General features: G+C 37.5%; 1 protein-coding gene across 2 annotated transcripts; it reads left to right on the top strand.

Moving 5' to 3' along the window:
- The first annotated feature begins 11,156 nt into the window (after nucleotides 1-11,156).
- igfbp5b (insulin-like growth factor binding protein 5b) lies at nucleotides 11,157-25,736 on the top strand. Of its 2 annotated transcripts, none has more exons than XM_059562495.1 (4): nucleotides 11,157-12,263; nucleotides 19,745-19,869; nucleotides 19,964-20,083; nucleotides 21,333-25,736. In XM_059562495.1, exons 1-4 carry the CDS (start codon nucleotides 11,936-11,938, stop codon nucleotides 21,465-21,467), a joined length of 708 nt encoding a protein of 235 aa, XP_059418478.1. In that variant the 5' UTR covers nucleotides 11,157-11,935; the 3' UTR covers nucleotides 21,468-25,736. The 2 variants fall into 2 exon arrangements, with proteins under 2 accessions (XP_059418478.1, XP_059418477.1); XM_059562494.1 differs by having other exon boundaries at nucleotides 11,164-12,263; nucleotides 19,658-19,869.
- Nucleotides 25,737-27,084: the final 1,348 nt, after the last annotated feature.

The following is a 27,084-nucleotide window of genomic DNA, read 5'->3' as shown; positions in this document are numbered from 1 at the left end:
AACAATTGCAAATCAATTAGTGTTCCGGTGGTAGTTTCCTTTCAGTAGTAGAGCATTGTGTTAGCAACACAAAAGGTAGTGGGTTCAATTGCCAGGGAACACATATACTGATTTAAAAAAAAAAAATTGTATAGCCTGAGTGCACTGCAAGTTGCTTTGGATAAAAGCATCTGTTAAATGTAAATGTTAAACTTTCCAGGTTGAGTAATGTACCCTGCATAAGCTGAGAATAAAAGTACTTATACTGTAGTTATTATATAAATGACAACCAATGGATCTAAAAAGATCACAATAAGGTCACCTGGAGATGATGAGAGAGAGGAGAGTGCATTCAGAGATTGTTTCTCTGTGGTCCTTGGAAACTGATTTATCAGAAAAAATTTAATCCTGTCTGCTATTGCCATAGTAACAAAAACTTGTCACCATGGACACGGTTAAATGAATAAAAAAAGATGCCAAAATACACTGGCACAAAGACTTCAGTGACAAACATCAGTGACTACTCAGTCAATGAGTATAAAGGCTCCCTGCCTACTGTAGGCCGTACCCCTATAGGAGCTTCCCAAAGCTTACACATTCTCCTGGTGGGAATAGAGGGCAAAAGCAACCAACAGACAGCAACAGGGAAGCCAGATAAAATCTATGCCTTCGAAATCTCTGAAAGCCCATTCAGGGCCGAGCTCAACACTTGCTTTCTGAATGGGACTGTTAGCTGAGCTTTTAACCATCTCAAGGAGAGATTTCTCTATAGTGCATGTTCATTAAGGCTATGAATTTTCCAGGCATTCAAGGTCTTTATCTGCTCATATGAAAGCCTGAAAAGCAGTAACTGTTTAAACTATCAGCAAAATACACTTAAAGGTGCCATGTGCAAAAATTGAGGTAAAAATATCCAAAAAATGACCTACACGCATCAAAAGTATGAGAAGAAATAAGGGCGATGATGTCATTAAAAAAATGTCAAGTTATAGTGCTGCAGAGATATCAACCTTAATTAGCAGTAGCATTACTAGCCCCGGCCCGACAGGTGTCGTAATACCAGTTTCGGCCATGGGAGGCGGTATGCGGGCAACATAACCACCAGCCAACCTGCACGAATAACTCGCATGGCTTGTGGGCGTACTTATACCTGATGTCAATCATGTGGGGCGTACTTATACCTGATGTCAATCATGTGGAAAGTACAGCCCACTACTTCATTTCAGTTCAGGGAAGAGAGCGGAAGGATGACTTAAGCCCTTGGCAAGAGACCACCACCCGCTACAGGGAAACAACCGCGCTCGGAATCACAAATCAAATCCAATAAGAAAAGGAGCCGAACCAGAGTAAACATCGGCACTGCTTTCAATCGCTGGAGACAACTGATGGACCTGAAAGAAATGAGGTTCGACACCGAACTTGCAACATTTGTTTTGGATTTTATATCATAAGTAACCTGCTCTGTCTAGTCTGTTGGTCTCCGTGTCCTCTTTGCTTCGTGGTTTTTCTATACGTGAGAAAATTGATGTGTGGCGTGAAAGCGTGTGAAAAGAGTTAATTGCATGTGTCTCACGGTGAATGCTTGAGAGTTGGCAGCTCTGGTTACATTGGTTGGCGCTAGCTTGGTCAACACCAGCTGTCTGATGTTGACCAATGATGTTGACAGAATGCTGTCTGTCAAATTAATTTAATTCAAATAATGTGTATATACAACTCAATGTAATATGAACAAAACGAATATGAACATATTCACTGGTAAAGGTGAAGGGGAGTAGCTTGAAGATGTCATGTTTCAAAATCACTTGACATCACCCAACGTTCCTCTGGAGGCAAAATGTCCTCTTATAGCAGCCGTTCTCAATTCCAGTCCTCCCGCCCCACTGCTCTGCATATTTTGCACGTTTCTCTTTGTTAACACACCTGATTCAGATAATCAGCTCGTTAGAAATTAACTCCGTGCATGAACTGTTTTTCAAATGTTCATTGCTCCCTACTCTCTGAGCAGGGGAAATCTGTTGAAGTTTACCTCACATCGAAACATTCATTCACTGATTTGTGCTCTGCAGCGTCTTTAAACATGGACAACTGTGACATCATATACCTCTGTAAATCAATACAATTTAAATTCACGTCTTGCACACTGCAATGCACTTTGATTGAAACATATAGCTACGTTCACTTCGAACTGGAATCATGGCTGAATATCCTGTGATGTCCACTTCGCAGGGCACTTATGTTCGAATAGAACAAATGTCTGAAGCGCTAAGAGAAACGTTCAAAATGTGCAGAGCAGTGGGGCGCGAGGACTGCAATTGAGAACCGCTGTCTTATAGGCTTCAGCTATGCTCTAGGGTTGTTGTGAAGGTAGGGGCGGAGCATAGAGACTATGCCGTTTCTCGTTTGTTACTCTAGAGTAGACCAATTCACTTTATTGAGGCATACTGCCCCCATCTGGTATGGAATGTGGAGTATGACTTGCTTTTTTTGCCAGATATGACAGATGGCACCTTTAAACTACTGATAATATCTAAACAAAAGTAAAAGTTTGTTGTGAGGATGAAACATCTTTTGAAAGTTGCTCTGGATGCCTTAAAACTGGCTAAAGAAGCCATTGTAAAACTTAACTAGTCTCCTACCCTAGCCAGGCTGGGAAACCAGATAAACAACCAATTAAAGCAACTGAACTGAGAACCTTCATACACATTTTGAGTTCAGTCATAAAAAAACCTTATTGACCCAAACCTAAACCTAACCATTAAATCCAACTCTAAACTGTACCATGATTGTAATAGGAAAAAAAATGCAGGAGCGGATCATGAAAACTGGGCATTATCGTACACATCAGATATTGGAAGGACAAAGAAAACATTTTTTAACAGATTGAAATAATGTGCACCAATAAACCAAGAACATGCATTAGGAAAGGTAAAAAGGTCATTTTTGATTTCATGTTAACTTCAAACACTTGGAAAACTAGAACATGTGAGGGTTAATGGTTCAGAACTGAGATGGTTGGGTTGATATATTGCTCAGGTTGCAGAAATAACAAACAGCTTTGACAGTAGCACTGAGACGTCTTCCCTGTTATCTGATTTTGGAGCCAAAAAGTTTCATTCACCATGCTGAAATTGTACATAAATTACCTTGAAGTGCTTCATGCTCTCCTTGACTGTGTTTCTCTGGTTCCACCCTGGCTGGGAACTCTAGCAACATACTAAAATCAGAAAATAAAAACGGTAATGACAGAAACCGTATTCTCTTCCAAATAAAATCTCATGCTAAGTGAACCTTCTCCACGGCTGATATAGAACCATTGTGAAACGTGTGCACATAAGTGGTCTTAATATTAGCTTGCTTATTAGTGCTTTCGCACTTTGCAGCAAGGTTCGTCTTTAGATTTACACTTGAGTGTCGCATTAAGACAAGCTACACGATGAAACAGGTCACTGCCAGGTTTATGGCTGACAAAGTTTGGTCAAGAATTTGCCTTAACCCTTTGCAGAGATGGGAGTCTCTCGTATGCGGGTTCGAAAATGAGGGACCTTGATAAACATCCTTCTTACCACAGGAAAATTTGCAACATAATTATATACTCTGCAAAGCCTCCATGTCCTCTCTAGAACTATTTGAGAGTCTCTGCAGAGCAGTAGACGCAGTTGGGATCCACAACCAAATCAAAATTCTTACCCACCGACTGGTCGTAAACTAGAAACCAAGAACCAGACCAGATTTCCCTACAAATGGCTGCCATGTTCGACACTAGTCCTCTTGGCTGGGTCATTGAAAGAGAAAGCAGAACATACCACTGGCATGGCCTCATTGTAGTCAAAGAGCAGCCACCTTTCTGAATGGGTGAACACAAAACTCCAACAATACGTCCATTGTAGCGTGTGCATGGTGCATATCTTTGGTGGGGTACTGTCAGGGAAGACAGATTGCTGGAAGAAGAAAAAGCTATTTAAATAGTGACAACATTATGAAAGACAGCAGAGCTTGTCAATCATGCATCGGTTTGTGTGGGCCAGTAGTCTGACAAGGCTGGAGGACAGAAACAAGCAAGAATGCAGGGCACAATCACCTGGTTTGTTCCTCCTAGGGGAAATAAAGGGTCGAGGTGAGCAGAATGTGCCAAAAGAGGCCTGTCTTAGGTCGCATTAAAATAGAAATATTTTATATATATATATATATATATATATATATAAAATACCTATGTTCATTCAATGGTTCATTAGTTAATTAGGTTCATTAGTGCTCATAACTGATGAGCCAGTAACTGGCCAGTAATAAAATTCTTTATTATTATGTCTAAATTAACATTAGAACACAAACTATAAGCCAATTAATAAATTTAATGTAAGGATTATATTTAGGTTATTAAATAATTAGTTTCTATAGATTAATGATCATGTTTTTTGCCACCAATAAGAATGTTCCAAAGTATGATTTATTGTTTTTGAAAGAAGTCTCTTAAGCTCACCAAGGCTGCGTTTATTTATAGTACAAAAGTACTATTTTGAAATATTATAAAAAAATTTAAAAACTAGTTTTCTATTTTAATTTTTGTAGCAAATCAGCTCAAAGAATCAGCTCATAACTAGTTATGATTAATAATAAATATTTAGAGCCGCTGTAAGTATTTATTTGACATCTCAGTGTCAACTGTCTGTCAATTCTAAGAACATTACTTTCCTGTTTAAGGAAAACAACTTTCTTACTGTACAATACTACTCAGAGCATGTAGCAAAAATCTCCATGATTAGGGACTCCAGTTATGAACAAACAATGAACAACCAATGAAAACAATGAAAGTGTGATACAAGTAAGACTTACACTTAAGTAACACTTAAACTAGTCCAACATACACATGCATACAGTTGGCATAGAAAGAGGGGTTAAAGCTTAAGCAGTAAAGAGAAGACAAATAAAGACCTGAAGCTATGATACAATTTGATATTCAGCAGATCTACAACCTGAAGGAAACATCAATTGTAAAAAGGTGCAAATGATACTTATTGTATCAATTAATAAGACTAATTTTGATACTTGCATGTCTTATCTATCTGAAAGGGAGTCTTGATGGAATCTGTAGGCTTAAGTTGATATTTGCTGAAGTTGGTTGATGAAAAGAACCAGTTTGAGTCAGAGGATCTTGAAGTGGAAAGACTAGGCTGAAAGCCTGGCACAAGCTTAGGTTGGTTTCTTGAGGACTCTTAGCTCAGCATCTTGCCCTGGAGTTTCTGCATCCCAAAACAACTCTGATCAGGTGATCAGTGATCTATAAAGGGTGACAATGTCACACCCTCAGGACTTGAGTGAGCCATTGAGTAGAATGGTAGCTTTGGAGGAAAGGTTTATGACCTTTTGTCCTCAGGCAAGTTTCGCATATGGTCTTTGATTGGATCATGTGGATGAAGAAACTATCAAAGATTCTGGTAACACTAACACCTTCTATAGCTACCAACATATAATATAAATGAACATTTAGACCATTAAAAATGCAGCCAAAAGATACCAAACATGGCATACCTGTGACCTCTGTTAACAATAGTATGCAATTCTAAAATGTTAATTTAAAAGAGTTGGTATCAATACATAAGCAAAACACTAAACAAGTAAAACTAATGAAATGGAGAAAATCGGATACATAAATTGTAAAAAACGTAATATTTATCTATTCCAGGTCCTAACTATGAGACGACAAGCACATGGAGCTTTGTGCAATGATGTTTATATTAATCAAGCAGTAAAAACCCCCATCCCCTCGTCTCTCATCTTTAGATGAGTGTCCAAAACAAGCACTTGTAGGAAAACGCTGACCAGCATCACTTCACAGACGATCAGTGTAAAGAGAATTTTAGATTGGCACAAGTCAAGACAGTAATTTATTTCATTCAACATCAACAACGTCAGCTCGTTCCGGGTGTCATGCATCACTGCGACATTTGTCATTGCATGTGCCCCTCTCAACCCAATTGAAATTGCATTCAGCTTAGGCATTTTTATTTTCCGACTGAGGCGTTTACTTGGAGCATTTTAATTCAGATTGGACCTTTAAACTGATTGTAATTGAAATACAGTGCTCCATGCAAACACACCTGTTGAAATCTTTTTGAAAGGTAGTATAGTTCTGTCAACCATTTAACCAAGTCTAAAGCTTGTTCTGTAGAATTTCATAGATTTTTCCCAAATTCTGTGGGCCTAATCACTATTAACATCTTATGTCCTTAAAAAAAAAAGAAAAAAAAGGCCGCTCAGGCATTTTGTAAGTAAGAAAATCTTCAGTTAAGAATGTTTTTAGTTGACCCTGTTCTTTTTTAAGGGCAGGAAACATGGGTTAGCTGAGAACAAATTCTACATGCGTTGTTTGGAGGAAATTTTGTGCCAGCAAAAACCATGGATTTGACCTCTAAGTATGTGCACAGTCTCTGGGCCAAACATCCCCGAAGCATCATAAATGCAAATGAAAGCCAAACTATTTTTTTTAATTAAAACTTAAAACCGGAAACATTTTTTTTAATACATTTTGGCTGTTAATTTACAAAACAATACAATTTTGGGAAATGCAAACTACTAGGTTTTAGCCATATGTCAGCAAGAAGTTTGTAAACATTTAAAACACATATTATATATGTATATATATATATATATATATATATATATATATATATACAATTTCTCTAAATAATCTTTGTTTGGGCTGTATTGGTTAGCTGAAAATGAGGGAGAGCTTTAGAAATGAATTAGTGTGGGTTTAAGAAATCCAAAGCTTACTGTCTCTCTGAAGCTGCTTCTATTCAACTGGCAAGCCATGTAATCCTGGGAATTAGGCTGAGATGAACCACAGAAGATGGATCACTGGGACCAGGACTACTGGCCAATCCTGAAACATCTGGACACAAACTATGCCTCAAGTCTACAAACATACAGTACATATTTGTAGAAGTAAACACAAAGAAAAGCTTAAGCATCTCAACCTGTATTGATTCAGCCAATATGGACTCCAATTGACTCTAATGTAACCAAAAGCATTAGTTTGGGTCTGTTTGACCAACCAAGGGATTATGGTGGGAGTTTTCTGAAAACTATTTTGAAAATATTTATTATTTTTGCATTTCAGTTTAATGATGCTAATGGCACAGATATTAAAAAATGTATACGTCTAGATATAACTGAAGGTTTAAAGCTACCGTTTTCCAGACAAAATGTGTAATCAGAAAATGCAGACAATCATGCAGAAACTGGCAGACATAAAAGCATTTAATCTAGGAAATTGTATTGTTATTATAAAATTAAACGAAAACTATTAAAACTATGTTTTTAGTTAGCTGAAATAAAGCTATAAATAAGTACAAATATTAACATAAATAAAAGTATATTATAAATATAAATATTTAAATATTAGACAAAAGTTTTAAAAGATAAATGACAAATGTTGTGTTGGCAACTAACCAAAATAAAATAAATATTAATGTATTATAAATATATATATAAGTTATAAGTTATAATTAAAAGAAAATTACATAAAGTTTGTTGAAGTATTAAAATGACTAAAACTAAAATGGAAATAAATAAATTAACTTTAAAGGGAAATAAAAATATTAAAAAAAAAAACTAATAAAAAAATTCTGAAACAAAAAAAATAAATAAAAACTAATTAAAAATGTTGATAAATACTACATAACTAATACCAAAATAACACTGAAGCAGCTCACCAAACACACACACAACACTACTGTACAATCTCACAGCAACATATTAACATTCATGATGAAGACATTACATGAGGAGAGAGATTAATTTACCAATTAAAGCATTTCTCAGATATGATGGAAAGCAAAAAATTCCTACAGTGATGTTCACAGGCCACATCCTACTCATAATGTTTGTATATGGACACCTTTCTTCCTCCGACAGCATTTTCCTATAGATTTTTCACCATGTGGGCAACTGCTTTTGCCAACTGAAGAATTTTCAAGCATTATGCATATTCAAAGAACCAGACAACACAATAAAAATGTGATTAAGAGTGGCATTACATGCTAATTATGCTACCACAGACTGAACATTGTAAAAGGTCTTAACCTTAAAGATTACTTTTACACAAATTTTATGGATTTTCACTTAGCCAGTGTACTATTGGATGTTTTAAGCTAAACACAAATAAGTAAGGCCGAAACGTACTTACACAAGTACACAAACACTTAACATTCATTACCCTAGGGGGCAATAAAGTTCATCTGTTTCATTCAACCCCATGTGTTTTTATTCAGGTAACTAGATATAAACATGTTCACATTTACTAACTTGCACAACAAGATACTCATCAAGTAATGTACAAACACTTAAATTTTAGTTATAACTTCATTATTTACACAATGTCAAAAATGAACTCGCTCAACCTAAAGTGCATTTTTGGCATTTTGAAACATTGTCATTAACTTAACAAACAGGATTGAATGTTTTAGAGTGCAGCAAACCAATTAAGAGCACAAAGCATTCCAGTAAAGCATCACTCATACTCACAGATGTTTGTGCTGGTGCTTTCCCTCCAAAATGTTGTCACTTCCTGGGTAATGATGTCATTAGGGAAGTGGCTGTTATTAGTTAAAAGGATTTTAGATGTCCAGCATTCAACTGTTTTGAAAATGTTTTATTTCACTTATGAAATATGTTATTCAACTGTTTTGAAAATGTTATATTTCACATCTTACTTTAAGCAGTTAAAATGAGGAATATATTTTTTTTATAAATCTGCTACTACTACTAATTAAATTTAGTATACATCATTCACATTATGGGGTGAATAAGACTTTTAATTTAAATTTCCGAAGTTCAACAATACCCCAAAAAAATGTTTGAAAAATATAAAAGCTGTAAAATGTATTAATATTTGTAAAAAATAAAAAAATAATAATAAATAAATTGAATGTTTTAATTTTACTCTATTTCTACTATTTATTCATGTATTGCTGATTTGTAAATTTATAAATAAATATATAAGAAATAATAATTTTAAACATTGATTAGAGAAAGACAAACACTTTAATAAATATAAATTAAATAAATATGTAATATTTATATGTAACATTATAAATTTATCTGTAAAATGTAGGAAAATTAATTATTTGTGATAATAAATATATAATTTATGTTCAATATCTTTATAATATTATCTTTATAAAAACATTTAATAAAACCATATAAATATTTTTTTTATTAAAATACAAATACAAACAATTGTACAATTTAAACAATACTTTTAATGTTTCAAATATATGACTGTAATATTTTTATCAAATATATAAAAAAATATGATACATAAGAAAAATTAACTGCCTAAAGTAAATTAATTAGTATCATCAATCAATCAAATCTCCACATGGTACTCTGCTGGTTAGTGTTCACACCGATAATTTGCGACTGTTTATCTCCTCATTAGCGAGCGAATAACAGTTCCAGCTTGTTTCCAGTAACTTGCACTCTGCATTCATTAAATTTGTTTTATATTCAGGGATAAATACACTGTGAGAGAACTGGGCAATTTGATATCTTATACGACTGGAAAACAGTCCCAATTCAGGTCCAGAATGGTAGATGACTCGTGAAGAAATTCGGGAACAAATATGAAAACAGGCATAATTCAGTCAACAGTAAAACATTTTTGCAAGCTTTCTGGACAGCAGTGCCAGGAAGACAAGCACTGTGGAGCCGTTAGTGTAAAGATGACATCAATCAACCAATTCAGGCTTACTTTAATGAAATCTAAACTTCACAAATACATATATTAAGCAATACAGTTTTCAAAAACGTGAATACAGAGACAACAGGGCCGTAAACTTCTTGTATTAAAACAGCATGTACATTCTTGACGACTGATGTCTGTCTCTTCGACTCCTGAGTGTGAAATGTGTACGGCAGCACTGTGTAAATCTCTGGTAATGAAACGTTCTGCATCTGTGGGCCAGAATTCATTTCCAAGGTGAGTCTATTACCATTGCTAACAGCTCCTTCTAGTGGTCAAAATCTCATAGGTGAGCCTAATCCAGCAACAAGACCCACACAGACACTCATGCTTGTTCAGCTGTGTAAAACAAGAGACAGCATGTATGAAAAGCACAGAACAATCAGAAGAAATAAAACATCGAGTGCAGTTCTTAAAACTGGCTATCACAAATCTGACAAAGCAAGCAAAACAGATCAACTCACTGATGAACTTTACATATGCGACATGTGCAAATGCCATTTTGGAGCACTCTATAAGGCAAATCAGGGACATGTAAACAGCAGAGGGCCATTTGGACACTGAGCGAACGGAATGATTTAACAATCTGCCTGTTAAATATCATCCAAATTGAAGTTTCAGCAGTTCAAAGTTCAGAACAGGTGGGTGTAGATTGGCTAATCTTAAACGACCACCAAAACCACTGTAATTAAAGCTTAAATGAGACTCGGGGAAAACCTCTCTGCATGAGAGAAAAGAGATTTTAAGCATTTACCACAGTATTCACCACACACCTCATCTGGTTTCAATTGTGCACTGCAGTGATACAGACTTCATGGATGCAGTCAGTTTAATGCTGCATATGTTGCTCAAACGATTCAATAGGAGTTCTGTAACAAGACTTGAGCTGTAATACCATCAGTTTAACCATTTAGAAAGAAGTTGCATGAGTGAAATCACCTTAGATGATTGAAGATAGTAGAAATACATGAACACATCTGGCTTATAATTAGATTTGGGATCGTGTTAATAAAGAATGCAGGACTGAATTGGTATTATCTGAATCAGCAGCTTATCTTTTTTTTATATATATAGCGTTCAAACGAGATTTAAAACTATTCATAACTAATTTTATATAGTTCCAGTTTTCTTAGCTGAAAATGTGTCCTACATGTTCCCTATCTTGAATTAAAATGAGTGAAATGAGGATTTGGTGGAGACCGAAAGAAGGCATTATCAATTTTATTTATTTTTATATATTTTTTTTAAATACATTTGTTTTTCCATGATTTCTATTAGAGTTCTCGGTAAGTAGTGGATTTCAAAATTATTTGAATTTGTAGAATACAAACATGGGAGTATTATATCAACTTTTCAGACACGCAGAGCAAAACAAGACAAAACACTCTCCACTACTCATACATGTTCTATGCGCGCATTAATATACGGGTGGTGCCTATCTGCAGCGCGATTCTAATCGTGCTCTTTTGTGTGTATTCGGAATGTACATGTGAGCAAGCGGCTTTATCATGTCACATCCCTGTTGCCATTTGACGCGTTTCGTCTTGAATCTGTTGGAAAGCCGCTGAGCTTTGTACACGAATCTGACGCTATACTGGCAACAAAGTGCACGGAAGATCTTAGAGGAGTATATCTTCGATTTTGCATGGATGTGTGTTTTGCTTAGCGCTCCTGGCATCACTGCGTAAAGGACTGATCATATTGCCGAGGGGGGAAAAGGCGCTGGCGTTGCGCCACGATCTGGCAAGTGCGCCTCCCTTCACCGCTGTTTGGCTTATTCATAGTTAGGGGTTTGGGTTTGGATGTTTTTAAAAAGGCAAGCACTGCTGTGAAGTTGATCAGTCTGCTCAGAAAACGTCCAGAGGGGAAAGTGTTTTTGAATCGGAGAGTCCAGAATTTCAGTGCGCAACCAATTGCGCACAAACTGGACTATCGGAGAATACCCAAGTGAATCATTTTTTTATATCTACATATGTACATGTTTTTATGTAAAAATCGACCGGATTCTTCTTCATCATCTATTTTTCAAGACTGTTTTTATTTTTTATCATTTCTAAGACAATCCAAGCTGTGCTTTCACTTTGCATGTTGAGTTTTCACTCGAATCTGAGCCAATCGTTCATGCGCTCTCATATCTAGTTCTTGCTTCTTTTTTTATATAATAATAATTATTATTATTATTTAAATCGGACCTCATTAACTTTGAAACGAAGTATGGCTCTTCTTGTGCTGGGTACATTTCTCACGGCGTTGTCCATCAGCGGAGGCTCTTTCGTGCCGTGCGAGCCGTGCGATCAGAAGGCGCTCTCCATGTGTCCTCCGGTCCCGGTGGACTGTCAGCTGGTGAAGGAGCCCGGCTGCGGCTGCTGCTTGACTTGCGCTCTGGCGGAGGGTCAGGCGTGTGGGGTGTACACCGGTACATGCACAAACGGACTGCGCTGTCTGCCGCGCAACGGCGAGGAGAAGCCGCTTCACGCCCTGCTGCACGGCAAGGGAGTGTGTACGAACGAGAAGGGATACAAACCACCGCACCCATCCATTGGTAAGTTGACTGGAAAGCAGTTCACCTTTGTTGCACGAAAGCATTGTTGCGTTGAGATCGTGTATCTGGTGGGAAGTTTGTGGCTTGCGCTGATCCAGTTTAATGGCGTGCGCATGATTCTGCATGAGCTTTTCTGTGTTGTGGCCAGGCTGCGCTGCTCAGTGCTGTTTTCTATCATATTACAACGCTTAAGATTATTAGGATTAGTGAAGCCTGTTTATGTTTCATCCTAAGCCAATTATTAACAAACGGTCTCCATCTTCACGCTACAAAAGCACTTTGCACAACAACAACAAAAAGAGCACCGTGGTGGTTCCGCGTTTTTCTAAAAAAAAAAAAAAGGAGTATAGAATATTTGTATTTTATTTAAAACCATTCAGCGGTTTTTTTTTTTTTGGCGTTGTGTCATTGGGACTACCATTGTATTTTGGACATATACCATATTGCTACCATGTTTTTTGCCATTTACCATAGTAGTATCATAGTGTTGTTTTGGAAGTCCCTGGAGTACCATATAAATACCTTGGCTGGAGTCCCATATAATGCCATCACTATGCCAAGTCACACTGCCACTGTACTTTTTTAAGGGGTATATCAATGTACCATGGTATTGTCATCTGATACCATCACTGTACCTTTTTTATTGTACTGAAGCTGAATCTAAATAATCATATAATTCTTTTACACAAAAATTATGTGCCGGGAAATGTATGAAAATGTCTGATTGTGAACAAAAATATCAACCCATAAATATATGCTCTGTAATGCCCAATTTAAGGCTGCTCTGATGCTGCATTCCATTGGCACAGAAGCAAAGCAGCATCAGACTTAGCAGAACTGCATCTTTTAGTATTTTCCTCAGAACTGAGTAAAGATGCCCCAAGATGCATAGCCCCACACAGCCTTGTTTTGTGTTTCGCTATTGTTTGATTTGGCAATAGCATTTGTTTGGTGCTGTATGGAAGTTAGGGATTCCTCCATTGTTATGATCACACCTCTCATCATTGTATGGTGTACCCATGCCTCATGAGATTCTAGTTTGCTCTGAATTTAGGTCTAAGTCTGTGGGTGGTGTTGAGGGTGGGATTACTGTTCAAAGATTAGATCCAGGGGGAGGAGGATAGCCGCGGTGTCTTTACAAGCCAACCTGTGTGCTAAAATCACATGTATGATGAGTAATCGTGCACAACATGCATATTTATTTATATTTATGCATTTGGGGCAGCTGTGGCCTAATAGTTAGAGAGTTGGACTTGTAACCCGAGGGTTGCTGGTTCAAGTCTCGGTGCTGGCAGGAATTGTAGGTGAGGGGGAGTTAATAAACAGTGCTCTCTTCCACCCTCAATACTCATAGCTGAAGTGCCCTTGAGCAAGGCACTGAACCCCCAGTTGCTCCCCGGGCGCTGGATATAACTGCCCACTGCTCCGGGTGTGTGTTCACGGTGTGTTCACGGTGTGCAAGAAAGATTTGGCAGATGCTTTTATTCAGTGCTCTCAATTCATGCCTTCCATGGCGTTGTTAGTGCAATGCTCTACTAGTTGAGCTACATGAATACAAATAGCATGTTATGTTACACAACTATCTTTTAGACTACAGCAATGCTTTATTCTATAAGACAGCACATATTCTTAAAACGGATGAGGTTGAATTCAGTCATGGGCTTTCACCATGACCGACTGAACACTATACAACCCCCTCACACACAGGTGCACATCAGAAACCTGTTTGTCTCTATCTGAAGTCCTCTGATGAGTGTGGTTGCTGGTTTACCCCTTCTGTGATTGCAGTGGGCACACAGTCAAGCCCTTGTGATTCAGCAGAATGTCTGTTGAGCCGATCTATCAAGAGCTGTTCGTCAAGCATGAGGATGAATTTAGAGGGACGCTTCTAGCCTCCCGTGGTATTCAGTTTCAGCATGGTTTTACTAGTTGGGCAGGACAGACAGAGAGAAAGCGCGAGAGAGGGAATGAGGGATAGAGGTCAAGCGTCCTTGCCTGCATTAGGATTCCAAGTCTTTTGGCCCTGTGTCTTCCCAATCCATTTTTATTCCCCCAAGACGCCTTAGTTTCACAGTTGTGCAAACATAAAATTGAAATACAAGTTTAAAATGGAATCATGTCCCACTCACATGAATAGTGTTATACATTCATGGTCTTGAATGCTGGTCGATCATGGTGTAAAGATTCAATGTTTAGAGCCTAGCATGATAGGCAATGCCGGATTGTCATTTAGCTCCAGGATTGGCAAATACTGCAAATTTGCTAATGATCAAACGGGAGACGTTTTGTTCGGACAATATTTCAGTATTGGTGATTTCTGCATTTTATTTACCCACTAGAGACGTAGCCATAACTAAACAACGATTACAAAGGAATGGAATGCAGTTGTTCTTCTATTGCCTGTCTGTCATCTCATTTTTATATTGCGCCACAGGCCAAACTCACAGACAATATACTTGCTTGTAACATCAGACTGACGTTGAAAGATATACGGCTCGCTTCACTGATTAGCACCTGAATAGATCTCTTGCACTTTTTGAAAGAGATGCTCGATCAGCTTTTAAAAATAATCTACATAGGTTACACAATATTTTCTCCTCTCCTCTCCTCTCCTATTTTTTTTTTCTTAAACACAGTGCACTTATATCTAGTGCCCAGAGGCCCTTTGCAGAGGTATGCAAGTAGGGAACCCATTTGGCATGCTTGAATGACTCCTTCCAGTAAAGTTTAGCAGCAATCTGTCCAGCGTGTATTTGTCATTGGCACCTGGAAAGCTAGTGAGTAACAGCTGTGAAGAAAATCAGCGTGCACAGTAGTCTCGTCTCCCGTGATTCCCGGGCAGCGACATCCTCACACTGGGCCCTGCTTAAATGGGAACACATGTCATGCTGACCAAAACAGTGAAAGCACAAAAAAATTCTATTTAATCTATGGGTGTATTGCACACTCTTAGAAAATTAAACATACAAAATATAAGCAGACAGCAGAGCTGTAACCATGCTGTTGAGCAGAATACGCCGATCTGTTGAAACCTCCTGTCATGTGCTTCGGGGCGGTGGAGGGGAGCTGCAGTTTCACGTTTCTTCAGGGAAGGAGAACAAAAGGTGCCTAATTTCTTGCCTGCAGCACAGGTTCAGATGTGGTTCCAAAGCCCTGCCTCAAATTTTGTGCCCTGCAGGATTCTTGGGAGGATAGGTAAAATACAGCACAAGACAAAATCGTTAGCTCTGTTATAGCTGTTACATTTAGTTGTTGAGGATCATGGGAAAGGCGGTGTGGTGACAAAATTTGGCCTGCATAGGAAAGCCGATTGATTCGAAAATGATTGATAAAGCTCATTCTTTAAGCCACAAGAGTGGAAAAACACATTTATTGTTGGTATTTCAACATAAAATTGACAAAATTGAAAGGCTACGATTTGTGTTATATTTTAAATTACAAAACATGGATATTGCGATTATTTGGTTGCTGATAGCCATGCACATATATCTACCATGGTTTAAATGGTACAGCAAAATCTCTGGATGACAGTTTTACCATTATATCGCCCAGGCATACGTCTTATAAATGATTATATACAATCTTAACAGTAATTGATTATTAAGATGTGGTTTGAACTGCTAAAGTTTGCTTGGAAAAAAAATACATGATATAGCCTAGTTTAGAAGTTTAGTTTAGAAAAAGAAAGATTGTAGCTAGATACTCTTGGTGGAAAGATGCCTTTAGCTTACAGACAATATCTCTCTCTTGCCATTGTCTGAGCTAATTGAAATCAGCAACTGGAAGTGATCCACTGATGTCATGTTTCAGAGTGTTAATGACATGAGACACGGTCAGGCAATGCAGAGGTGCGCAGATGTGCTTTCAGCCTGAAGGGTATCGACAGGTGTCATCACTTTGCATTGTCCTAAATTACAGGGGTCTTGTTTGAATAGTAAGTTATATGTTGGCTTTCTTGGTTGTAACTGATAGTGTATTGCAACATGGAAACTTTTATCCCAAATCAGCCAGTTCTTGCTTTGAATATTGCTTTGTAGTTCGCAATTCCCCCGGTTTTAACTAGCATTAGTGTACGGTTACATTCATGGTTTTTTATCTAGTTTGTAGCATGCTTTTCTGTTACAGCAGACCAAACATGTTGTGGACACGGTCCAAGCTTTAAATATTTAGCAGTGGAATCTTGCCAGGGATGCCATGGCCGGTCTGTGACAATGAATGCAAGACAAAGCAGAACGGCCTGCTTCAAGAACGACTTTCAAAGGCGAGCTAGTCTGAATATTTTACAATAGCAAGACCTAATTCTAGCCGTTGCTTGCTAATAATACAATAAAACACTTCATCTGATGGCCTTAAGGATTTCAGAAGCCTTTTTCAGCCTTTTTGGCAGCACATTCTGAAAAAAATAATCAGACAAGGTGACTAGCAACTCTGATTTCATCATTAGCCCCCAAACTGTAAGAAATGGTGGATATTCATGAAGTATAATTGCCCAGCGCATATATAAACTATTAAACAGAGCCCCTATCAGATGCATCTCTTTTGGCCAAGCTCGGTTCCCTTTATCTTGAATGAAAAGTTTTGCAAGACCAAGAGGAGAGACACCAATACCTCTACAGCATTCTTTCCAAAGCTCATTTGAATAGACAGGCTACACGTGATACGTCTGGTTTGGCCGGGCTCCAAGATCTTGGCTTTGTGTCAGATGTTAAACACAGGCCCGCTAAACCTTTACAAGCCGGGGACCACGAGCATGGAAAAAGTGATTTTGGTCCTCACTTTGAAAAGCCTACAACAGAAAAGACAAATTTAGTGGTTTGTAAACTCTAGGCATTGTTGGCTTGTGCCACGCAAGAGGAGGAAAAATCACGAAAATAACCATAAGGAAACTGTGACATCCCAGTCGTCCTGTGCCCTCCTGTTTAAAGTCTACATTTCCAAGCCATGTAAATCTCACTCTAGGCAATCATCCCTATGACATTTCCATGAGGCGATCTCAGATCCGGTGGTTTCAGGAGCCTAAACCTGCGGGGAAATCTGTACAGAAACTTCAGTCTGCCAAGTCATGGGTTGCGGGATTGATTTCAAAGAGACAGTACCAGGCTCTGATTGTAACTTCAGAAGCCAGGAAACCAATTCCTGTAATGACCAGGCACCCGCCCCATGCGTCTCCAGGTCACAGAGACTCTTTCACCACCAGGCCGCTCCAGAACACCCTGCCCCAGTCCACAGCAATGTGAAGAACTGGAGCTCAGGAGGACTGTAAGGGCAGTTATCTCAATCATTTCTGCTGGCTGCCTCAGCTGTCTGATAATGCCCTCTTGGCTGTATGCACAGAAATACTTGGCAACCCAACAGCATCCATGTTCGAACCTGACACCATATGTCCATTTCCTTTCTGTCTGATTCACAAATGAAGCCAATCTAAGATGAAATATCAACAATAGCCTGCTATCTATCTATTTAATAATAATTTAATATCAATTAATTTATTATAATAATCACTTTATGTTGTGCCAAGCCCTTACCCTAGTATTTACAAATTAAATACATTCCAAATGCATGATCAATTTGCCAAGTAATATTGTTTATTTGCATAATAAATTGCATGAACTGTTTATGGCTGCTAAGTAGTGCATTTAGTGTCACTGAGATATTATTATAGTTTTTTATTTATTTATTTTAGTTTCCTTTTTAGTTTTAGTCATTTTATTAGCTTTTTTAAGTATGTCTAGGTTTTTATACATTTTTATTTTAGTTTTAGTTGTTTTTAGTACATCAAATTAGTTAAAAATGAGAATAGTTTTGCCTGGTAAATAGCTTAAATAAAATATTATTAATATTATAATAAATATCAATATATTATTTCAAGTAACAAAAGTTTTTATGGTTTTAGTTTTAGTTAACTATAATAATCCTGTTGCCATGCAACTTGGTGCATTAATATAGAAGTTGCAACATCTTTTTAATGCAATGCCACAGTCACAAACAAATAAACAAAACTATTAAAAATGCAACTTCGTATTGCAAAAATGATAAATAAAAGCTTAGCAGAGGGTTTTTCATGGTTTTTGATAGCTAAATTTCAATGCAATTATATATCCTGACTTGTATGCTTCGTGATAATGATCTGTTAATCTCCTCTGGATGTACTATGTTTGGTTTCTTTCTTCAAGCGTTCAGTTTTATGAAGCTTGGCTTTGTCCAACACTATTTGACTTCAGTGGAAAGTCTTGTATCCTCTGGAATTTTACTATCGAGTTCTGCAATATCGCCACATTTCCCCTTGACACGTCGACAGTTACTACCCACCTAGCCTTAGATTCTTGCAGAAGAACATTGCGGTTGTTGTGGTGTGTGGTTATTGTGAGTTTAAAGTTCTTCAAGTACAGTTCTGAGCTGTTAAGAATCATTAGAAAAGCCGTTTCAGTTTTCACTCCCAAATCCTGTAGCCATGCACATTCTAACACTGAAATCAAAATAATTATTAAGCTGTATAAAACAGAGGTGCATTCAATGTTTGGGTTGTACATCTAAAGGCATTTTGGAGAAATCCCACCAAATAGCATGATATATTAGAATTTTATCCCAATTGGATGTTAAGTCAGGCAAAACCAGTTGTTTCAACTAGTGCTAGGTTGGGTTTGGGGTGATCATCAGCTGTTGATCCTGCCACCACCCTCTGTAAACAAATGCATAGGAAACATTTGGTGGAAAAACAGTTGCTTTCATGTTTACACTCCAGAAACTCATTAGCAACTAGGATGTGTAAAGCCTTTGGAGAAGAGAGGTTTTATAGGAGATGTGTCAGGTTTTTATAAGTCAAATTTGATTCAGCCTATTTGAATTGTTGAAGTCAGATGTAGGGCATTGAGATCATTACAGGTGTTTGCTAAGGCAAATTGCTATTGCTCTGTTGTGCTAATGCATTCAGTTTGCCTGGCAGTGCAACTGCAAACAACTTAAAATACACCACATCACAATGGTCAATCAGTCGTTGTCTAACAATCAGCTTCACTCTATTATGCACCACGATTTTGTTGTTGTTGTTTTTTGAAATGCCAAAAAATACGTTTTAAAAGTTAGATTTTTAGGCCGCTCTGCCTCAGCCAAACAAATTCATATTTGGTTGGCATTGTATGAATGATACCTCAAATTGTGCAGCTTATTGACGTTTGCTAATGCATTTAGTTTTTGCGGGTGAAAAATCTCATACTTGAGAACCTGAGAAAACTAAAAACAAGAATAAAAGAATTTTAGAGATTCAAAACTCAAAACATCATATCAACACCCTGGCAAACACTTTAACATCATGCTGACAAGTTTTGCACTGGCACTCACATTTCCATGCAGTAAAAATCTAGTTAATGCTTATTATTTGATTCTCTTTGTCTTAGATCGTGAATCAATAGAGCATGATGATACAGTGAAGCCAGACACGACTGAAGACCAGATTCCTAAAATTCCGCTTTACCCCAAACCAGACGTAATCCACAATAGGAAGAATGCTGCCGTGCTCAAGGACAAGAAGAAACAACAGGAGAAGCATCGGTTACTGGTGTCGATGGACTACTCCCCCCTTCCCATCGACAAGCATGAGCCGGAATTTGTAAGTTGTGTGACGCAGCAGCTGCAGTAAAATAATATCTAGGCGTTAAATGCTGAGGTGATGATGCAACTCACCATGTGTTCGTCTGACACAGGGTCCCTGCAGAAGGAAGCTGGATGGAATCATTCAAAGTATGAAGGATACCTCCCGTGTCATGGCTCTTTCCCTCTACCTGCCTAACTGTGACAGGAAGGGCTTCTTCAAGCGCAAGCAGGTAAGACTCTTGTTACTGTTATTGTACAATATTTAAAAAAAAATGATTGTCGATTTTAACTCATGAAAATCATTCCAAACAGAACCGTTGTGCAACACAGATTGGATTTTCCTTTGAATGAATCAGAATTTTTTAACACTGAATAATTCAGAAACTCCCTCACTTTAAGTGAATTAATGTTTTTTTTCATATCAGTTCAGTCAAAGACTCGAGAAGAAAAAAAAACTTTACTGTCACCACATATTGGTGTATTGATGTAATATGCAGGTAGAGTCATTGAAAAATCCCACCACTATTACATAGATTGTCAGCCTGTCTGGAACAAACACAGACTAGCGAAGCTGCTCAGCCAATCAAATTCAAGGACCTGCACTAACTAAATATTTATAACCATGTGTTAATGCCAATTTTTGAATAGTCCAGAGAACTAAATACTTTACAATTCAAAGGTACATGCCACTTTGTATCTCATTATCTCTTGTATTATTATTATTTTTTTTTTTGGCTTCATGACATGTGAACATAAATCAAATGAATTCTATATTCATGCACTGATTTACAATGTTAATTTACAATGACCAGTCAATTAGTGAGACTCGCTAGTTTATCTACATTTGCTTCTGAACACAAATTCGAATGCAACTCTTAAGTTTTAATAGTTAAAAAGTGCAAGGTAAAACATTTTACAAGTAAAACTGAAGCATTTTTTAGCTAAAAATGTAATATTCATTTTATGACAGAAATGTTAAAAGTCTGACAGTAATATCCATTGATGCAAACTTTTTTGTCCAGTAGCACTCTTTTGATTTTGAAATTTTGCTTTGCAATAATTATAGGTCTTTTTTTTTCTTTTCTTTTTTTAGATTGCCTGTTACTGTTTTATTGCCTTAAATCTCTTCAAATCCTTTATTTTTTTATTAAGACCATTACTACCCCCATTGTTCAATGCATGGTTACATCCTTGTTTTTATAATATTTTATTTGTACTTTTAAAATGTTTGCTGTAATGCTTTATTGCTGTGCTTTAAAACAGTCTATTTAATTAGTTGACTTTGAAGATGTCATTTAGCACATCTCTAGTATTTACACTGTTCAAAATGAAATCACTCCCATTATAATCAACAAAGTCATCTATACGGTATCACACAATAAATATTTTATGACAGCATACCATCTAGTCCAAGTAGAGGCATTCCCAGTGGGTTGTGCTTGCAGTTTTATGACCTTTTGTCCCTTGTCCACCCTGCAGTGCAAGCCCTCCCGTGGCCGGAAACGAGGCATCTGCTGGTGTGTGGACAAATACGGCGTGCAGCTGCCCGGCACTGATTACAGCGGCGGTAACATCCAGTGCAAGGATTTGGAGAACAGCAACAACAACGAGTGAGAATCAACCCACCCTGATCATCAGACCTGGGTTCCACCTCCATGTCCTGTCCCACCAGCCTAAACGCCAGTCACTTTGTGATTTTGATGCAAAACGACAAAGATACACAACAGCTATTACAAAAATTAACAATCAGGCTAAAAAGAAAATGTTAAGGTGAGATAATCCACAGGAATTGATTTGACTGAGCGCTCATCGCTATCTCACTGGACGCCAATCAGAGGAGCCATCTGCTATTGCTGAGTCCCGGCAACAACAAAAAAAGTATAAAAATATATACATACAATTATATATTTTTATAGAAGCTGGGGTTTGAGCACCATACTGTTTTGTTTAAAGTTAACATAAAACAAAATACAAAAAAAAGAAAAGAATATATGGCATGTTGAATATTAACAGGGCTATCTTGGTCTTTTACATCTTTTGCTGTCAAGGTAACAAAGGAGATGGCAGAAACTTTTACTATTTGAAAAAAAAAAAGAAAAAGTGCTGTTTTCCAAAAGAGAAGAAAGAATGGAAAACACATGGTAGAGATCTGCTGATACAGTCATCTCTATCTGGCTTTTTTTTTTTTTTTTGGTCCTATCAGAGCACTTATTCATTGGGGAACCTGCTTGGAAATATGTAACTTCACCAAGTTCAGTGTATGCGTGTGTGCACAAGCGTATGTTTGCGTGCGCACGTGTGTGAGCAATGAAATACGGCGATACCTTTCAAAAAAAAAAAAAAAAAACGTATCCCTCCCAGAACTTAGTCAAAAGAAAACCAGGATCCCATTAGACAAATCTGTTTCAGTGGCTCCAGACTTTGTAGCCTAACATGCCAACCGTGCCTATGTAAACAGACGCTGTCACGCAGGGTCACACGGGGTCCCGAATGAGAAAAAAGTCCACACAGAATCAATCGGTGACCACGCCTAGAAAAGAAAAGGCCACTCTGGAATATTTTTGTATCAGATATTATGGCATCTGGGCTGAGTTAAAATCGAGACAGATGCTGTAACCCTTAAACGCTCCCAGCATTTGCGTTTGAACTTTGACGGACATTCACCGTGCAGAGCGGTAGTTTCTGTAGTGTGTATTGTTTAGTTTTTTTCTTTTCTGAATAACTTTTGTTATGTGCCGTTTCCTTTGACTTCATGGAGGTAATGACAGTCCACTTATGAGCCATGTTCCTCGACCATGTGGTTTCACTGAAACCTTGGTATGTTACCTTTAAGTCTAGATAATTGAATGGTTTTTTTGTGTGTGTGTGTTTTTTTTTACTTTTCTTTTTTGTTTTGTTATCCTTAACAAACTACCACAACGATCAGGTGCTCAGCAGAGGAGTGTTAGCATTATCAATTTGCATATTTCCATCTGACCTGTCACAATGACAACTTGCACATTTAAATGCAGGTCGGACCACTTTTTAAGACCCACCCACTTTGACTGTTCACCAATAGCTAATAGCTCTTTTGGTCAGCACAATGACATGTTTCATTTGTATTCCTGTATTTCATCGGTGTTATTAACCACGGTGGAAACAGAAGGTGCGTTTCACTACATCGTCATTCAGTGTGTGAGTCTCAGTGCCTTCCTACATGCAAATACATTTGAATGGTGACGTGAACGTTACACAATAGCCAAGGGGAAAGAAAATACCTTTTTATATTGACGAAGGACCTCAGTTGCGTTCAAATACAGCGTCAGATTAGATATGAAATCCGTTACACTACATAGTATGTCAAGCAGCTATCAGAAATCGCTCCCTGCACCGAGGCTGAGGTAGGGTGAGAACGTAGTCCAGCTAGCTCATTTACTGTTATTTCTCTTATGAATAAGCTGACGATTGATTTGACAGAGACTGCAAATGTGTGTAATTGCTGACGAGAGTATTTCCAATCAAGCTATATATCCCACAGGGATACTCACCGGTCAGCACTTGAAGAGTGAGTGAAGCCATGCCACAATGGGTCCGTCCGGATCTTACTTCAGGGCCCGAATTATCATAGTTTCAATGCTGGGAGGGGGCTGTTAAAATAGGCACTAATACCATACCCTGTAAAGCTGCATCTCTCCAGATCTCTAACATGTAATATCCATCATAACCAGGCCCGGATGGAATTCACACGCACACGCATTTTCCGTATTTTAGACATGGAGCTTTGAGAACTATGTTCTAACTAGTAGCTGAAAACACAGTCAAATTTGCCAGCGTAGGAATTGTGATAGGAATTGTGTGAATGGTGGTCGTTCCAATTTTGTGGAATTCCATGCATGAAGATTCCGTGTGGGCCTGGCTGTGATTCCAAATAACCATGGGTCCGCAGAATCTAACCACTGCATGTCAAAAAGATTAGTGAATGTCAACTGGTGGCATGAAAGAGAGGGTGTATGTGTTTTTATCCAGACTTTTGCAAGTGTCTTGAGTACTTTGTGGAAGCCTAATCGCCTCTGTTTTTGCACAATTAGCCTTGTAGGTGTCCGTCACCACAGGGCAAAATCAGTAATCAGCGTTATCCAGGTTCTGATCCATGCCGAAAGCCCCTTCCCCATTTATAAAAGTAGCTTGCACTTAATTCCTTACCTTGCCACACAGTTAGTGCCGTTTCAAAGTGAATCTCAGTTCGGGTATAGGAGCAGGAGCAGGCCTCAGACAGATACCCTGCCTGAGTACCTTTGACAGGGCCTTGCAGCCCAAGCCCTAGACCCGCATCATCATTCAGTGGGTTTACCAGTAACACAACTCTACCAATCACAGTCTATTCTCCATCTGCTCTTGATAGACTTTGCATCTCAGTGATATCCGGGTTAGAAGGAGAGCGTGTGAGAGCCTTAAGCAGTGATCTTGTGCTGGGCCTCCTTTCACAACATTTCGCAATACACCTCCTTTCACAATACAAACTGCAAAAATGTATTTCTTTATCAGTATTTGTGTCTTGTTTTCCAGTAAATTCATCTGAACACCTTTATAACTAATTGAATTAACTTTTTTATTGTTTAATTATGCAAGATAATGAGTTGTTTTCAAAGAATATATCTTGAACAAAATTTAGGGACATATTTGCCCATAGGGTAAGAAAAAAACATTTCAAAGTATGGTATGAACTAAAATTCATATACTCATCTTTATGTTTCAAACAAGTTTGACTTACTTTCTTCTGTGAAGCACCAAAGAAGAAGGTTAGTAAAATGTCCAAGCTGCTCACTTCTAGGGTCTGTCAATCTCCAAAATGGACAAAAGATGCACAATATGAATCAGAAATTATGAAACATGTCCAAAGCTGTAGGAGAACTTTGTGTGAGGAATGTAATTCAATTTAATTCAAAACCTTGCTTGACAACCGTGATAACCGTTCACTTTCATTTTGAGGAAAAGTTCAGCTTTGATATCCTGCTCTAAATTTGTGTTCCATGGAAGAAAGAATGTCAGTGAGTAAACAATGCTAGAATTTTCCAATAATACAAGACAAATTCTCTGAATACGAGTGTTGTCTTTTGATTCTCAAGTAAACTGATTTAGTTTAAAAGGATGTCTAGATATTTGTACTGAAAAACCAGACAAAAATACTAATTTTTGCAGTGCTTCACACTTCAAGGTAGAATTTGTAGACAGACAGTCTCGGAATCTGATGAGCAGTCATGCAACGAATCAAAAAAAGTGTTTATCCAAAAACCCCGAATGTTAAAAGACGATGCACTATGGCTGAAAACCGTTTTACCTTGTTTCCCCAGGTCATATAATCCATCTGGGTGTCACTGTGAGAATGGGAAAGAAATGTAATTAATGTGATTTTGATCCGTTCTGATTTGTAATTAGAGGTAAAAGACTATTGATTGCCAGGACGCAGCATGTTGCTTTTGTGCTTATCTGCTTTCATCAGATTCCGAATCTCATACTTGGGTAGACAGCCGAGTTCAGAACTTGCACTACAGTAGAAACGACAGGTTTTCTTTCTTTCTCTGAATGCATAATGGTGTTTTTTTCTCTTTTTTTTTCTTTATGGCTTTCTTTTTTTGGTGATGAGAAAAGACTTAATGATTGACCACCTAAATGTGGCTTAAACTGGCATGTGAAAAAGACCCATTAGTGGCTGGAGGACTCTAAAAATGTTCAGCATTTGGAACTCTTATTAAAAACCAATAAAATGAAAAAAAAATTATTAAGAAAGTGAATATCACTGTGTAATATTTATTCAACTTGTAATTTATGTACTCTTTTAACCTTTGTCTTTTTTTTGTTGTTATGACAAAGCATTTATTTAAATAAAGTTATGTATTCATTTAAGCTTGTGCAATAAATTTATTTGTACATGACAGGAATTTGGTCTTGTTTATGAGAACAATTTGAATAAAGATTTACTAGCCACGGCAGTAACAACAAGTCAGTTTCCCTGATGTCACACCATTATCACACAATGCATGCAGATATAAAGACAACAGATACTTTGATATTTCAATGGCCCAATAGAAACACTATCTTGACATGATAATGACATCAAATATATATACTGCTTATAAATCAATCAGGATGGCATACTTTAAAGGAATGTTCCAGGTGCTATCGCCAGCAACAACTTCAATCTGATTGATATATATATATATATAAAAAGCAACAGTAAAGCACTTACAAAGGACATACATGCATACAAAGCCACATATTAAATGTTAGCATGAGACTAGTGTGATAGAATCACTTATCTGTAAAGTCATTATCAGACTTCTATCACCAATGTCATGAAAATATTATGCAACTTTTGCATGATATACTTTCCACATTTTATAATTATATTCATTAAGTCATTAAAACATAAATTAAAGTACAGGGATTATGTAGTAGCCAAAATGTTAAACAGATCAATTTAAAACTTCATGAGATGCATCCTGAGATGCGTTCTGAACACTGTTCAAGGGGTTCACAAGCATGCTGTACACTTGATTTAATGCATAACCAAGTCGTCATTTACTTACAAATGTAATCATATCTCAAAAAGGACAATTTTGACAGACCAAACAATAAACATGCTTTTTACTGCAAATGCATGCAGAATATTTTTTGCTTTTAAACCCTTGCTGGCCCAGTTTACTTCCAGGTTGAGTGCTGTACTGTAATCTTTAAGAAAATATATATGTATATGTGTATGTGCAATCGTGTAATTATTAGAATGTTACACACACTCACACATATACATACATACACACACACTCCTTTACTAGTTACAAAACACACTTTATTTCACTGGGAATCTATGATAGCACACATTGTTTGTCTGCTAATTCAATTGTCTTCATTGATAAATCAGGAACTGGGTGTTACAGGATACAGGTTTATTTTGGTGAAGACTTACTGCATTTAAAACTCTGCCCGAAGGCAAGAAACCTGGCTTTCCACAGAAGTCAAAGAGATTGCTCAGGAACAAGGAAGTCATTTACCACAAGCCCAAACATCAAGGAGGGATCTCTGACCGGCAGAAAGGACCAACATCTCCATTCAAATTTGTGGGGAAACTGACTGTATGTTTAGATAATGTGGAGCCTTGTTTTATCACAAAGCTCCAGGTCAAGTTAGCACAATATTTCATGACTGCTTGGACTCGAGCATCAAACCAAAAAGGCAAAAGTGCCACTGATAATAG

This window comes from Carassius carassius, chromosome 11 (assembly GCF_963082965.1).
Source record: "Carassius carassius chromosome 11, fCarCar2.1, whole genome shotgun sequence".
Taxonomy (NCBI): Eukaryota; Metazoa; Chordata; class Actinopteri; order Cypriniformes; family Cyprinidae; genus Carassius; species Carassius carassius.
Note: the sequence above shows the minus strand (reverse complement) of the source record. Positions and strands in the feature narration are given on the sequence as shown.